The 17,367-nt window shown below is 24.7% G+C and overlaps 1 protein-coding gene across 4 annotated transcripts in view; it reads left to right on the top strand.

Moving 5' to 3' along the window:
• The window catches only part of LOC122860117 (neural-cadherin), an 80,843-nt gene that overhangs the window by 58,361 nt on the left and 5,115 nt on the right, over positions 1-17,367 (top strand). For all 4 annotated transcript variants that reach the window (XM_044163774.1, XM_044163775.1, XM_044163776.1 and 1 more), the window contains 9 exons: positions 12,867-13,010; positions 13,243-13,358; positions 13,514-13,678; positions 13,752-13,889; positions 14,192-14,378; positions 14,467-14,700; positions 15,013-15,185; positions 15,527-15,676; positions 15,760-17,360. In XM_044163774.1, coding sequence (XP_044019709.1) covers positions 12,867-13,010; positions 13,243-13,358; positions 13,514-13,678; positions 13,752-13,889; positions 14,192-14,378; positions 14,467-14,700; positions 15,013-15,185; positions 15,527-15,676; positions 15,760-17,360 — 2,908 coding nt within the window. The remainder of the gene's footprint in view (positions 1-12,866; positions 13,011-13,242; positions 13,359-13,513; positions 13,679-13,751; positions 13,890-14,191; positions 14,379-14,466; positions 14,701-15,012; positions 15,186-15,526; positions 15,677-15,759; positions 17,361-17,367) is intronic.

Below are 17,367 nucleotides of genomic sequence, written 5' to 3'. Positions count from 1 at the left end.
CTTTACTTTCTGAATACTAAAATTCATCAAACAATTTTTTTTTTTATGTTAAATAATATATATTCATCATTTTAATATAAAACTATAGTTTATTTTATTTTTTTTCATTTTAATATCACAGTAATCGTCAATTGAAACTATCATTTAAATATGTCTGACCAAAACAATGTTTTACTACTTAAAAAAAATTTATTCTTTAGATAAATTAATAACTATACACTTTATTTTAATTCAATAATAATTCTTAACATTATAAATTAAATCCTTTATTAGTTAATCAAATATTAATTATAAAAATATTTTAAAATCATATATTAAATTTAAAATTACTTTTAACCCGGTAACCGTTCGACACTAAATTAAGACCTCACGAGTCTTTTAAAATAAAAAAAAATTTATAAAAATTCACGTGCAAATTTCAAAGCAATAATAACAATAATAATAACAATAATAATAATAGTTAAAAAGAAAATTTTTTAAAATTGAATAGCCAAATTCTCGCATCTCATTCAATTAAAACGTAATTTATATTTTCTTAATTTTTTTTTTCCTCATTTTGATTATACCTTTCAATTTTAACTGCCACATATAAAAAAAAAAAATCTTTTTTTCTTAACAAACTTTTTAAAATTATAATAAATTATTATTATTATTATTATAAGTTTTTTTTTGTTTTGTTCTTAGCATCAAAGAACATTCTCGTGGGATTTCTATAGACTCATGGCTAAAAGAGCTTCGCGTTGAGTATTTTCCCCAGGGGTCACTGGAGTTGTTGTTAGGATCGTCAGTGGTTTAACTCAACCCTCTTTTTTCTCCTCTCTGACTCTTAATTTTAACAACTCTTTTTTTTTTTCTTTTTTGTTTTTGTTAACCTCTTTAACCTAGTAGTTTTCTCAGTGACTCAACCCCATGATGTCACCTCAACCAAGGTAATACACTGATGCCATTAAATTTAATGGCATTTTAGCGCCTAGAAAACCAACTGACCATTGTGTACTTGAAGCTATTGTAGTCTCTCACAGTAAGAATAAACTTTTTTCTGTTTTTCATTTATTCATTCGTCGTTTTGAAAATTCAATTAAAAGATTTCTACAAAGTAAAATACAACAAATGAAATGTTACATTTATTATTATTTTTTTCATGTTTTTTTAATTTATTTAATGTCATGTTCATTTTATTTTTACTCATGACTTAATTTACTATGAATTTGTTGATTTTTTTTCCCTATATACTCGTTTGTTCATTTAAAAAAAAAAAAAAATATTTTTTTCATTTTTTATTATTATTTGCTGTGAAGCGTTGAGTCAATTTTTCCAGAAAATGAAAATTCAGAAAGAGTTCTGTGGAATTGAGTGGGAGTCTCTCATTTTACAGTGAATTTTTTTTCATATATATGTTGAGAAAAAATGTGTATATGTATGTGTATTTTATGTGAGTCGAGCAGGCTGTTAACGGCAACGATAATACTGCTTCATCAGCATTTTCAAGCTTCACGAATTCAGAAAATTTCCTCGAATTTATGAAATATAATACAAGCAATGGTTACATGGGTAATGGCAATGCAGATGTATAATTTACATTAACGTATTTAGCTTTTTTTTCTACACAATTGCTACTTTAAATTCAAATAATTTTCTATTTTTTAATATTTTATTTTTACGTTTATTTCATTTATTCCATTTTTATCTTTATAAATATTTTATCCCAATCAATATAGGATCAAATTTATTCAATAGTATTAAAAATATTTTTATATGAAATTTTAAAATACCGGATATATAAAATTCAAAAAAAAAAAAACGGCAAATGATCTTTTGCGGGGGCAAAAAACATAGGTGGAATATTTTGGTTTCTATATTTTGTCGTTTATATTTTATATCAAGGAATAATCTTTAGGCTCGGATAAATATGAGGCGGAAAATTGGAACACGAAATGAAAGAGGATTTTATAGCTCAATATTCCCTGAAGGTATTTTTTATTTTTTATATTTTTTAAAGCTTTCAAGCAAGCTTGTAAAAGTCTTAGTTTTTTTTATTTATTTTCTTTTTTTTTTCAAATAAAAAACTAGAAATAAATATACTGACTTTACTATAGTTATTTTCGTGAACGAAACGACATATAATAACACAGTCGTTGAACTTTTTACTCTTTAAAATAAATAAATAAATAAATAAATAAACTAGTAAATCTTTTGTTTATTTTATTAATTTTTTTTAATAATAATTGTTTAATTTTCCTTTGAGTATTTATTTTTTTAAGAAGTGAATTTATTTTATTGTTTTGATGCTTAATAAATATAATGGGTAATTTAGTTTTCTATTTCAAACAAAATTGCTTTGACTCATTTAACATTGAATCAAATATAATATATATTTTATTGAAAGCTCAATCAAGAGCTTTCGGTAAACATTCAATTACACGTTTAGTTTAATTTCAATTGAATTTTTCAAACTTTGATATACTTTTAATCATTAAATTTATATTTAATTTCAAATCAAAATACATTTTGTTATAAATCAAATATTGTACTAATTTATTTTAATATTAATATTATATATTTTAATTAATATAATAACTTTATAAACAATTTAATTTTTTATGGTTTCTATATTAAATATCAAATATTTCCAGTAGATAAATTTAATATCTAAAAATAATTAAAAGAAAACTTATTAATGGTTTTTTACAATTTTATTTGTTTGATTATTTTTTTAATTTTCAAGAAATGTTTTTTTTTAAATAGAATAATCAGATTTTATGTCACAAACAAATACAAATTTTTTTTTATTTTATTTTTTTCGATGGAAAATAGTCACTGACACTGCACATGGTTGAATTGTACTTTTCAGCTTTGGAATTGAACTGAAAACAAAAATAAAATATAAAAATAAAATTGGAAAAAAAATATATATATTACAAAGCTTGCGTGGCTGTTACAGACTTTTCTCTTTATCAATAGAAAAACAGTTATTTTATTTTTTTTATCTGTATTACAAATAAACAAAAAAAAAATGTAAAAAAAATACTCATCGATCATCACTGATCGCCATTTATTTCGTCATTTATTTTAAAAGATTTTTTTTGCTTTTAAATTCAATATTTTTTTTTATTTTTTTTGTTAAAAAAAAATAATGAATAAACAGAAAATTTAAACTCAAATATTCACTGGATATACATTTTTTTTTTCTCCATGAAATAGAGTAATTAAAAAAATAAATAGAGTATTATATATTTCTAATTAAAAAATATATAAGATGAAAAAATATAACAGTTAGATCGTTGAATAATTCAACAATTATTATTATCAATTTTATTATTTAAAACGTTCTCGTATAGATATAATAGAAACGCGCATTGCCAATTTTTAATTAACCTATTTCAAGCAAATTTAAATAAAAAATAAAATATATAGCTTTTAAATTATTTCGTACTATTTTTATTTTTCTACAAAATTCATAAAAAAAAAATACTCCAAACTCTCGACGTCATGACAAAATTGAATCTCCCAATTTAAATTTATTTTTATTTATTTTTCTATTTTTTGCAATCAATCTTTCAACGGTCTGATCTGAGGTTTTTTTTACAAATTTTCATCTAGCTTTTTTTTTTTTTTTTTCATCAATAATAACTTTTTTTTACTCGAAAATTGCTAGGAGATTTTGATAAACACGCTTTAACATTTTTCCATTTATATTTAAAAATAAAATAGAAATTTTTTTTTTTTAGCTTGTTAGAAGCTAAAAGCGAGGATTTATATTTAAAAAAAAAAAAAAAAAAATGAATATGTATAATTCCTATAATCTAAAAAAACTCGAGGTGCTTTTTAATTCGAAATCGCGTGGCAGTAAATTTTTTTTTTAATGTCAGCACACGTGAATGTGAATTTTTCACTTTCTCATTTTCGTTATGTCACTCAAACACACTGGGATTCCACTGATCTGTCAGTCCAAATGTCAAAACTATAAAGCACTGAAGCGTAAAAGTTTCATGATATAACCATGCAGCCAAAAAAAATTTTTTAAATAAAATAGTTAATAACACAAAAACAAGCTATGAAAATCAAAAAAAAAAAAAAAAATTACCATTCAATTTTTAAATCATTTTTAAATGATGAAAAAAAAAAAAAGCTCTATTAATTTTTTTAATATAAAAAAATAAATAGAGCTTTTTTAATATAAAAAAATAAATAGAGCTTTTTTTTCATAATATTTTTTTCTAATAAATAAATATATTTTTTATCATGTACACACGAGTAACCTTGAAGATAACCATAAGTCATATTTTTATTATTTTCAATTTTATCATCTCACCATTTTTCTATGAGCTATCTTGGCATGGTTTCAAACATAACATCAAATTCAAAGCGACTAGTTTCAACGCTCGATTCACTTTTTCATATATATACATACCACCAAAGTAAATACCTTGACAATATGTATTTCACAATGCAAAGAATATCTATCCATATTTTCATATATTATCATGAATTTTTCTTTATTCTACCATCTCTCAATATATTTTTTCAACATTTTCATATATACATTTTCATTCATACAAATTTCTTCTTCTTTTTTTTCTATCATTTTTCCTATAAATATCATTCCAAACAAATGCAAAACATATCGTCTCTATATCATCTTCATTTATATATTCAAAACAAAAATCTCAATAAAAAAAATCATTATTTATTTCCATCAAAAGAAATCACATGCACTATGATTTTTTCAAGTATCAAATAAAAAAAAATACATCTATAAAAAAAGTATTTGAGGGTGGATTTTTTAGTATTGCGGAAGTGGCTTTTGCGAATCGACTGGGCGTAGAATCAAGGGTGATTAATGTTGACAATGACTTGCGGGAATTGTTCATAAAAAAAATTGTAAAAGAAGTACTGTTGAAAGGGTCACATGGGGCCATGAAGTAAGAGAGAAAAAGAAAAAAAAAAAATACTAAAAGAATTATAAAAGTTTTATTTTTTAGTGTGATATATAATATAAAGAGGTATAAGTTTTATAAGATCGATAAGTGCAGTTACTGGTTGTTGCATTAGTGCAAGTGAGTGAGATATAAATAAAGGATAGATTTTTCGAGAAGCTGGATTGGTTGATAGTATAGGAAATGAGCAATGATCTGCCAATCGTAAAGCTCTGGTATATATTCATTGGATATTTGTATGTCCGTTGGATTTGTACCACCTCAACGGTGACTTGAACAAAATATAACGCTGTGACGCACGAGAAATTCCAATGGTTCAGACAATACGTTGCTTGCTCTGTATATAAATTATCTACCAACTTTATATATATATGTACACAGGCATATATGTAATTGATGTTCATGTCGGAAAATCCACGCTTCGATAACATGGATTCCAAGTACATTCCAACTAGTTTACTCTGTCTGTTAATTTAACCCATGTCTGTCTAATTTGACATGGAAAAAAATAAATAGTTTAATTTATACCTGTACTTTTGTAAATTAATTTATAATTAAGTGGAAATTATGTTGAGTATTATTAAATAGTTGAAAAAAATATATTATGATGATAGAAGGATTTGTTTAAATATATTAAATAAATTTTTTAATTTATTTTTTATTATGCCTTGGAACTGTTTAATCAACAAAATGTAATAATTTTTTTCTCTTGGAAAGGATAAAAGCTACATTATGAAATATAGGGTATTATAATTTTAATAGTATTAAGAGTATTTATTTTAAAGAAATATTGAATCGGAAATGAGATGAGTTGAAAAAAATGCAATTTAAAAAATCAGTTGTTTGTTTATTTTTATGATTTGTTTATACTATTTTATAATAGTGATAAAAATATTTGATTTAGATAAATAAAACGTAAAATCTTTAGCATGAAATATGTTGTTTATTAATTTTAATGATATAAAAAATTTTAATAGCAATGAAAAATATTTTATTTAAATGAAATTGAATACTGAGAAATATTAAAAGAATTTTAATTTGAATATAAAACGTTTATTAATTTTTTCAAGTATTAAAAATATTTATTTTATTTGAAAAATTATAATTTTTATTTCTTCAAATAAATTAGATACTTGAAAATTTATATATATTTTTTTCTTCTGCATAAATAATGTTTCTAATTTCTAAATTAATTAAATTATATATTTTTTTTTTTTCGTCAAAGTAAATATATAATGAAATAAAAAATTTCTAATTTATTTAAACTTGGTAAACATGCTGTTTGATATTGGATTAGTAAAACGAAAGACCAAAACTAATTAATGGACAAAAAAGTTTAAAGAAAAAAAAAAGTGTATATATATAAATTTACATGCAGAAGCTCATTTGAAAATTTAAGAAAAGTACCTGGAGAAACAATTAGCAGTGATTACACTCTGAAAATTTGTATATTCACGAGTCTTTAAGCAAAGTGTTAAGTAAGATAGATAAGTTTAAGAAAGAGATAGAAATTTTAATGAACGAAGCAAATTCCTTTGATACTTTTTGACTCGATCTAAAGATTCTTACTGAAGTGTCAGCAGCCAGGTCAAGCCTATAGGTATACCTGAGTCTTGATTTCACCATCGAAGGGATAGCAAAAATAGTAAAAAAAAAAAACCCACCCAAAGAACTACCTCAAAGTAAAAAATAAAAAAATACCAATTCACCAAGTTTTTGGTACTTTCATCTACAGCCTCGCTTTTATATAAACGCTGAAAACTATTTCAAAAGGTCTACGACCATTTTTTTTTTTTTCTTCATTTTAATTTATATATAATAATATAAAAGCTTTTTTTCTCAATCGTTTACAAACGATAAGTTTTGACTGGTGGTTTCACACTTGACTGCATCAATTTCAACATTTATATTCATCTTAAAAATTAAAAATTGTCCTTATAAAATATAATAACAAAGTAATAAATTTTTTAAATGAAAATTATAGTTGAAAAATAAATCAAGTGTGATTGAAATATGTTGACAAAATGTCGAGACAAGTTATCAAGTTAAAAGTCAAGTTGAATTTATAAAAAAAAATCCCGATAAAATTAATCTGGATGACTGGAGCCACTCTTTCTTTCGTTCTCTTTGGGCAATATTTTTTTTTATACTCTTATCATTTTTTTTTTCGAATAATATCTCTTGGAGATCGTTAGAACGAGTAATCCGATTATACTCCACAGCTCGTGAAGCGAAGACCAATTTTTCCTGGGCATTTTTACTAGTAAAAAAATTTAAAAAAATCGAAAAAAAACTCAGTATAAGTTGAATCTTTGCAATGGAAATCTTTGAGACTAAAAATAATTGCAATTTATACCATAACATCACTAAATACTAAAGTACTTTTATCATTACATACTCTGTTTTGTGCTTTTTTTTTTTTTTAAATTCTGAGCTTAAGAAAAATATTAAAATGATGATCATTTTAATGGCTGTTTAAAAGGTTCATTTTAATTTTCGTAATTGAAGTATTACTCAGTTTTTTTAAAACTCAAATAAATATAAAAGACAAGTTTGAAAGACGTTGAAAAAAAAAGCCAAAATGAAACTTGGTGCGATAAATTTTGTGAATGAAAGAAAATCAGTATGGTCATAGAATGTGAAACTTTCTGATAAATTTATCTAGACATATACTTTAATTTGAGCTTACGAAGACTTACTTTTGTTAAAGTAATGAATTGTTCAATTACTCGTGATTAAAACTATCAGAAAAAAATACTAAAAAGTTAATATTATTTCTAGACGTATTTAATATTTAAATTATCTAAAATTTATATTTTAATATTTAAAAAATCTCAGCCAGTGTTTCGAATATTATCAATGTGTAGTATGAAATTTCTACTAGATGAGGGTTTATTTTAACGATTTTATAGTATACCGTGTTAATTGAACAATTGCATGATGGTCAATTTCGAATTGGATGTTTGAATCGTGTTAGTATACATCTGATGAATCCGATTGTTCAGTTAATTGACCAGTTTCTAGTGGTACTTAAAAATAATATTAAGCTTTTAAAAAAAGCTCAATATATATAAATTTTTATTACTAAAATAAAAATATAAAATTAAATTAATTACACATTAAAATTTGATAATTATACATTGTCTATTAATGAAAAATTATATATTAATGAAAAAAAATTTTTTTTTTCTTTTCAACTATATAAATTTCGATTCAATTAAAATAAATTTATGAAAAAAAAAAAAATTGAATATAATGTTTAATTACAAATACAAAAAAATGTTGAAAAATATAAATCAGTGTACTTGAAATTTATATATGCATTTTTTAATTACTGTAAATCCCGAAATTAAAATTTTTAAAAATTCATTGAAATATGGAACATATGCAAGGTTGACTATGTAGAAAATTAGAAAAAAAAAAAGTTACAAAAAGTTGAGAGTTGAAAATAAAAAAGGTTTTTTTTTTTTTTTTTAAAAAAAAACTAGATGTATAAAATTTGAGGGTAGACATGTATGGGTAACGTTAGGGCGCGGCTAAGAAGCAAATATTCCCGCGCGAGCTTTTTTATTTTTAGTTTTCATGAAAGCTCGTCCAGTTGGACAATAGTGGGAGCGCATGAATGAGGAAGAGAGGGTGCTTCATCGATTTCTTACCCCGTGCCCCAGTAACGTGAATTTTCTCTGTCTCTGTTACTTTAATCCCTTTGAATTCAAGCCACACGAAAGACAACGTGTCGTCACTGGGTGTAACCAACCCTATAGAAAAAAAAAAAAAAACATTTTATTTTTCTACAATTTTTCCACTACCCTTAATTATACTTTTTTCTACTATTATTATTTTTATTATCCACTCGTTTTTTAAATTTTTTTTCATCAAATTTACTTTTTATATTTAAAAACTTTTTACTATATCATTTTTTTTAAAAAAAAGTCAAGTGAATATATCATTTCGATAATCAACCCCCTATCCAAGTACCAACTTGAAGTAATAAAAAATTCATTTATCAATAAAGCAATAATAATAAATAAATAACCATTTGGCATTGTAGAAATTTTTACAATTACCATCAAGATATGAATTTTATTATTTTTGCCACTTTAAAATATAAAACTTAAATAAAAAAAAATGGTAAATATATTTATTTAGTTGAGTAAATTGTAAAAAAAAAAAAAAGGGAAAAGTGAAAATTGTGGAAAAGGAAAATAAATATATTGTGAATACTAAAGATATAAAAATATATAAAAAAAAAAAAAAAAGAGAGTGAGTTGAATAGCTAGTAACAAAAATTTTTCAACAGTTGAAAATATCCAAGTCGTAATTTTACGCCTGTCGAGACAAAAGAGTTATGACTTGTAAAAGTTGCCAACTTACACTAGAAAATATTTCGGGTAAAATGAAAATGTTGTTTACTCTCTTGTTTCTAAAACTCAACTTTAACTCAACCCTTGTTATTATTACTATTATTTTTATCATTTTTTTTTTTTCTATATATTTTTACGACATTCTGGATTATTTTTCATCACTGTTAATTATCTTTTTTATTTATTTTTTTTTTATTACTGGCTATAAAATATTATTATTATTATTTTGTTATTATTATCATTTGTGATTATTGTTATTTGTTATGACCTTTGTGGGTCATTAGAGTCGATTTAGTGGTGATGATTAGAAGGACTAGTTATATTTTTATTTTTTTCCATTTTTATTTGTGGATCTTTTTCATTTGTTGAACTTTCTAACTGCTTACGAGTACAAAATTTATGTCTCGAGAGATATATTATATAAGAATTTTTTTCATTTATTTACTTTTTTTTTTTTATATTATTATTTTGTTCATTCTCTGGGGAAACTCAATGGTCCATTAGCGAATGAGTCGATTTAGTTTTCAGCATTATTCTCACAGCTCACGCCCCGGACATGAAGTTATATCTTTCTTTGTCTATAAAGACCCTCTAAATTTACAACAAGTCATTAATCTGTATGATGATAATTTTACCGAAAAATAGAAAAAAAAATTATAATCGCCATATTAATTTTGTTGGAAACATGAGTTGCATTATACTCAGTAAAATATTTTCAATTCTTTTTATATAATATTTTTAAAAACTAATTAATTTAATTTATTTCTATTAGATAGAATTTCAATTATTTTCTTTGTAACGTTATATTAAATTCTGATTAATTTTTTCGTCATACAATATCGACAGTAAAATTAATTTTGATATTTCATTTAGTTCTATAATGAAAATTTATTTCTGCAATTGAGTACAATTTGTGGCTACTATTTGTCAGCTCAATAAATCACAAATACAATGTGAATAAAATTCGCACACATATATAAATAATAATGCTTTAAAATTGTCGACATGTAACTGAAAAAAAAAAAATTCTAAAAATCGTTAAATCTCAATTTCTTTCAATATCTCAAAAATTCAATCGGTGATTTTCGTCTTTGACAAAAAAATATATATTTTTTTTTATCGTGGTGGTCTCAATTGTGTTCCTTACCACGTCCACATTTTATCACCAGATTGTACAGTATGAGATCGTCCACGTATATTTACAAAAAAAAAAAAATAATAATAATAACAAAAGTCTGTAAAAATAAATAAAAGTCTTATTGGATCACACCGGGTGCAAGTGAAGGAGAAACGATTGTCGACAAGCGATAACAAAAATAAATATAAAAAAAAAAAAAAGCTATATGATTCAGGTAAAATTTTACCAATCTATTCATCTATAAAATATATAAAAATATATATATCATATACTCTGGAAAATCGGAAAGCAAAAAAAGCTCTTGAAAAAAAAAAAAAAAATTCTCAAGTACAGAGATAAAATAAGTGGATATATATTTTATATTTTTTTGTTGTCAAGAATTGCTACAGCTTTCTATCACTTTTGCAAAACCACACTGTTCATGTATCTGAAATTTTTCGATTTGCCAGATGGTCTTGTGGATAAACTGTAAATCCCAGTATTTTAAATTTAGAAAAAAAAAAAAATAAATAAAAAATTGTAGAAATATAAAAGTCTTGTGGAGTGATCCTCTGACAATAACTGTCTAAACAATAAAATATATATTTATAAAACGACTTGTGAAAAGTAGATAAACATATTTCCCAAGAGTGTATATAACAAGATTAACTGGAAAAAAAAAAATATATACAAAATACTGTGAAATTTGTGATAGCAATAGAGAGAAAACTTGATCTTGGCAATTACCCTGAGAAGCTAACCCGATCAAGCGACTCATGCAATCTAAGTTTTGTCTCTTTGTGTCCAAAACTTGAATATCATATACTTAATTTATCTCTCTCAATCTTTGTATATAATTTTGTCTATATTCGTCTTTATATAAAGGGGCTAAGTAATCAAGTGGTTGACTTGTATGAACAAGCAAAGGACATTTACACTCCAAAGACCCTTGAATCCACTGATAGTACCAAAAGTAAATTTATACACATTAATGAGCAAAGTCTCTTGATTTGTCAAGCAAAATTTCTCTATCCTATATATGCCAATATTGCTGTAATATATTATACAAAATATAGACAAATATTAAGATAAGCATTTATATGGATAATCTAGTTTAATATATAGTTTGTAAATTTGTGGAGCAATAAGATAGTTTGTTAATGATGATTTTGCATGACAATAATTATGATAAATTTAATACCCAAGTGGCTGATGAACCCAAGAGAATTAGTTTAGAGTCAGTGTAACATCTGGTTAAATTCAATCTGGTCAAATAAAATGAGAAATCTTGAATTGGACAAATGCCCACGTGTCATTGACCATTTAAAATTATCATAAATTTATCTTCTACACATGGTAAAAATACGAAAATTAATTTTTTTTTAAATTTAAATTATCAAATGATAATTATAGTATAAATGAGTAATTTTTTTTTGTGTTTATTTTGACTAAGTTAATTTAATTTATTCATCAGTTGTTATAGTACTGTTTACTATTTAAAATTCATTGAATTATTAAAAGCTATAATGTGCTTGTGATGTACTATGACTGTATGTGTTTAACCAAGTTCTTCAAACTTATGGAAAAGCAGACGTATCGTTCGTCGACATTGCCTCGTTCACTCCATTAATTATCAAGCAACTTTTCACCAACTGGCTTAACGAGCTGTTCTACACTTTCTATGTACTATTTTTTTATTTTTTTTTTATCTTGTTTATTTATTTTTTTTTTCTTTTTCTTTTTCTTGACTTTTACTTTATTCTATAATGTAATTTTTTTATTTTTAACATGGTATCTCTGCTTACTGAATTTATAATTATGTACTAAAACTACCTGAAAAGAATTACACCTTCAAGATGCTTTTTTTTTTTTTTTTCTATTGAAATCAATAAAATATATAATAGAGACTTTTTTTTATTCATCCAAGATTATTTATAAAATATTAATTAAATATTTAAATTTGTTAAAAAATTAAGTAATTTTTTTTTTATTATAAATAATTAATGACGCTTTTGGAATTATTTTTCTTTTCTTTGGAAATGATTGATTATCTACTAGTCGAAATAATTAATTTTAAAAAGAAACTTTTTACAGTGTTGAAAGAGTTTTTGTTTGGTTTTAAAAATTTATTAAAAAACTAACTAATTAAAATTTAATAGACAATGATAATAATTAACGATAAAAAGAAGAAAAAAAAGACTCTGTTTAAAAAGAGTATCAGTTTGAAGTTAGAAAATTTCTACCACTTGGAGAATTAATTTTTCAAAAATTACATTTAAATTGAAGACTTCTTTTGACCCAACTGAATTATGAACTTCTATTTTAATTACCAATTATAAAATAAACAACAGTAATTTTCTTCACTAATAAAACAACAATACAAAGAAGCTTAAACTGTTTAATTTTCAAAAAAAAAAAATGTTTAATTAATTTATTTGCTTGTTACAGTTACGAAATTTATTCGAATTGGTATTGCCGACAAGAACGACAATCCACCGTATTTTGACAAGGGCCTCTACGAGGCTGAGGTAGATGAAAATGAGGACATTCAACATACCGTACTTACTGTCACCGCCAAAGATCACGACGAGTGTGAGTATATATTTATTTAGGACTAATTGTTTAACATTAACCCAACTGCTACTATACATAATTAATTATTTTCAATTGTATTTCAACTGTATTAACAAACAATTTAAATGTATTATTATTATTTATATAAAACAACTTGATAAATTAAATTATCAAAATAATAATCATTGATAAATTTATATATAATTATTAAATATTTAATTAACATTATTGATGTATTATTTTATTTTAGCCTCGCGTATTCGATATGAGATTACAAGCGGTAACATAGGTGGTGCATTTGCGGTCAAAAATATGACTGGTGCAATTTATGTTGCTGGTGCACTTGATTACGAAACAAGAAAAAGAGTAAGTTACAAAACAATATTATTAATATATAAATCAATTAAATTTACAACATAAATTTGTAGTTGAAACCACAAATTTCATTGGCATTATTGTCAATAGTAATATGTGTTTTACAGTGTGATATTAAATGATATGTATTTGCTTTTTATTCACAGTATGAACTCAAGTTAACAGCTTCAGATAATCTACGAGAAAATTACACAACTGTTGTAATTCATGTCAAGGATGTCAATGATAATCCACCAGTTTTTGAACGACCAACATATAGAACTCAAATAACTGAAGAAGATGATAGAAATTTGCCAAAACGTGTTCTTCAGGTTTGTTGATTAAAAAAAATATATATTTTTCAAGTAAAATTGATGTGAAAATAATTTTAATTAATTGATCCAGGTTATGGCAACAGATGGTGATAAAGATAGACCACAAAATATTGTTTATTTTTTAACTGGTCAAGGTATTGATCCAACAAATCCAGCAAATAGTAAATTTGATATTAATCGTACAACTGGCGAGATTTATGTTTTAAAGGTAAATAATATATTTATTATTTTTATACTTGATCAAATCAAAAATAAGATTCAAGATAAAATAAAGAGAAAAAATAAATTTAAAAAAAAAAATTATCTATCCAGTGCAGAATCAGCACCATGTTTTTGTACAACAAAATAAAAGAGTCATTCTTTTATTTATTTTTTTCTTTTTCTATTCTTTGTAAGCCATCAGTTGAAAAAGTTTTTAAAACTAACTCGTTACTTGTTTTTTTATTTTTTCTTTATATAAGTTTGTTAGTTTTTTTTTTTTGATAAAATGTAACTCAATTACTTGTTCAGCCATTGGATCGAGATCAACCAAATGGAAGACCTCAATGGCGATTTACAGTGTTTGCTCAAGACGAGGGTGGTGAAGGACTTGTCGGATATGCTGATGTACAAGTCAATCTCAAGGATATCAATGACAATGCACCAATATTTCCACAAGGTGTTTATCATGGAAATGTCACTGAAAATGGAACAGCTGGTAATTAATACATAACAAATTAATAATTACTTTTTATAATATATTTATAAATTATAATGTATTTTGTTTTTTTTTATTTTTAATATAGGAATGTTGGTAATGACAATGACAGCTGTTGATTATGATGATCCAAGTGAGGGAACAAATGCAAAATTAATGTATTCAATTGAAAAAAATGTTATTGAAGAAGAAACAGGCTCACCAATATTTGAAATTGAACCAGAAACTGGTGTTATTAAAACAGCTGTTTGTTGTCTTGATAGAGAAAGAACTCCTGATTATTCTATACAAATTGTTGCGGTTGACGGTGGAGCGTTAAAGGGTATATATATTTTCATATTGCTATTTTTTTTATTTTTCCATTTGTTTGCTTTGTTCTTTGTATTTTTCTTTTTTTCATATGTATATAAAAAATTATTATTTATTCTTTTTTTTTATTCACAATGAACTTTATATTTCTGCTCCTGGCAAATTTATGATGTGGGTTGTAAAATGAAAAATATATATAGAAAAAAAAATCAAGAGAAAGATTAAAATAGGCACAATATATAGTTTATTGTTCTTTTTTGTTTATTCATATGTGGATATATATTTTCATATATTTATTTTTTATTTTTTTTTCGTTGTTATGCAGGTACGGGGACGGCCTCAATACGAGTGAAAGACATAAACGATATGCCACCGCAATTCACCAAAGACGAGTGGTTAACAGAAGTGGATGAAACGGATGGAGCGAATTTACCGGAAACGCCAATTCTCACTGTAACTGTACACGATGACGATGAAACCAACAAGTTTCAGTACAAGGTAAAGACATTTTCTTCAAGTTTCCTCCTTTTTTTTTTTTCATTTTTTTTTTCTCTTACTTTATACATATATCTTGCCGATAAAAGCTAGTCTAGTAGAAAACAAAAAAATAGAAAAAAAAAATAAATTTTTAAAGAAAGAAAAGAAAGAAAGCACTTTTACGTTGTTTTTTTTTTTCTTTCTACTCTTTGATGTCTTCCTATCTTTTTCTTGAGATGCACTTGTGTGCTCAATGCAAATGGCTAACTCTTATATTCTCACTTTTTTTTCCTCGAGACTATACTATTTCTTTATTTTTCGATTGTATTCATGAACAAGATTTTTTTTTATTTGTTTTCTAGGTACTTGACAATAGTGGATTTGGTGCAGACAAATTTACCATGGTAAGAAACAATGATGGTACTGGTTCTTTAAAAATAGTTCAACCATTAGATTTTGAAGATCAATTACAAAGTAATGGATTTAGATTTCGTATACAAGTCAACGATAAGGTATAATAATTAATTTTGATGATTTAATTTAATTTAAATTGACTTGATTTGATTCAATTGTTTTTGTTTAAAATAAATCATAGGGTGAAGACAATGATAATGATAAATATCATGTTGCTTATTCATGGGTTGTTGTTAAATTACGTGATATTAATGATAATAAACCACAATTTGAAAAATCAAATATAGAAACAACAGTACTTGAAGATGCAAGTGTTGGTAATAGTTTAGAAACATTTAAAGCAACTGATCCTGATCAGGGTGGTAAAAGTAAAGTATTTTATGCAATTGATCGTAGTTCAGATAGAAAAAGACAATTTCATATTAATGAAAATGGTACAGTAACAATACAAAGAAGTTTAGATCGTGAAGAAACACCAAGACATCAAGTTAAAATACTTGCAATTGATGATGGTATACCACCAAAAACAGCAACAGCAACATTAACTGTTATTGTACAAGATATTAATGATAATCCACCAACATTTTTAAAAGATTATCGTCCAGTTTTACCAGAATATGCAACACCAAGAAAAGTAATTGAAATATTAGCAACAGATGATGATGATAGATCAAAAAGTAATGGTCCACCATTTACATTTCGTATGGATCCAAATGCTGATGATATAATACGTGCTAGTTTTAAAGTTGAAAGTGATAATAAAGGTGCAAATGGTGATGGTATGGCTATTGTAACATCATTAAGATCATTTGATCGTGAACAACAAAAAGAATATCTTATACCAATAATAATAAAAGATTCTGGTACACCACTTATGGCTGGTACAAGTACATTAACTGTTGTTATTGGTGATGTTAATGATAATAAAATGCAACCTGGTTCAAAAGATATATTTGTTTATAATTATGCTGGACAATCACCAGATACTGATATTGGACGTGTTTATGTATTTGATTTAGATGATTGGGATTTACCAGATAAAAAATTTTATTGGGAAGGTTTAGAACATGCACAATTTAAACTTGATGAAGATAATGGTATGATATCAATGAAATCAGGTACACATGATGGTAAATATCATTTACGTTTTAAAGTATATGATCGTAAACATACACAAACAGATATACCAGCAAATGTAACTGTAACTGTTAAAACAATACCACATGAAGCTGTTATGAATTCTGGTTCAATAAGAATATCTGGTATATCTGATGAAGATTTTATACGTGTTTGGGATTATAAACATCAAAAATTAACAAGAAGTAAAGCTGATTTATTTCGTGAAAAATTATCAAATTTATTAGATATTGATAAGGATAATGTTGATATATTTAGTGTACAACAACGTAGAAAATTACCACCACAAACAGATATTAGATTTTCAGCTCATGGTTCACCATATTATAAACCAGTTAGATTAAATGGTATTGTATTAATGCATCGTGAAGAAATTGAACGTGATGTTGGTATTAATATAACAATGGTTGGTATTGATGAGTGTTTTTATGAAAATGAAAATTGTGAGGGTAGTTGTACAAATGTACTTGATATAAATAATATGCCATATATGGTTAATGCTAATAAAACATCACTTGTTAGTGTACGTGTTGATGTTATTGCACAATGTACATGTGGTGCTAGAAATTTTAGTACAACTGAATCATGTAGAACAAGTCCTTGTTATAATGGTGGACGTTGTATTGAAGGTCGTTTTGGATTAACGTTAGTA

This window comes from Aphidius gifuensis, linkage group LG1 (genome assembly GCF_014905175.1).
Source record: "Aphidius gifuensis isolate YNYX2018 linkage group LG1, ASM1490517v1, whole genome shotgun sequence".
NCBI classification, from domain to species: domain Eukaryota; kingdom Metazoa; phylum Arthropoda; class Insecta; order Hymenoptera; family Braconidae; genus Aphidius; species Aphidius gifuensis.
The sequence above is the reverse complement of the archived record's forward strand: the minus strand, read 5'-3'. Positions and strand labels throughout refer to the sequence as shown.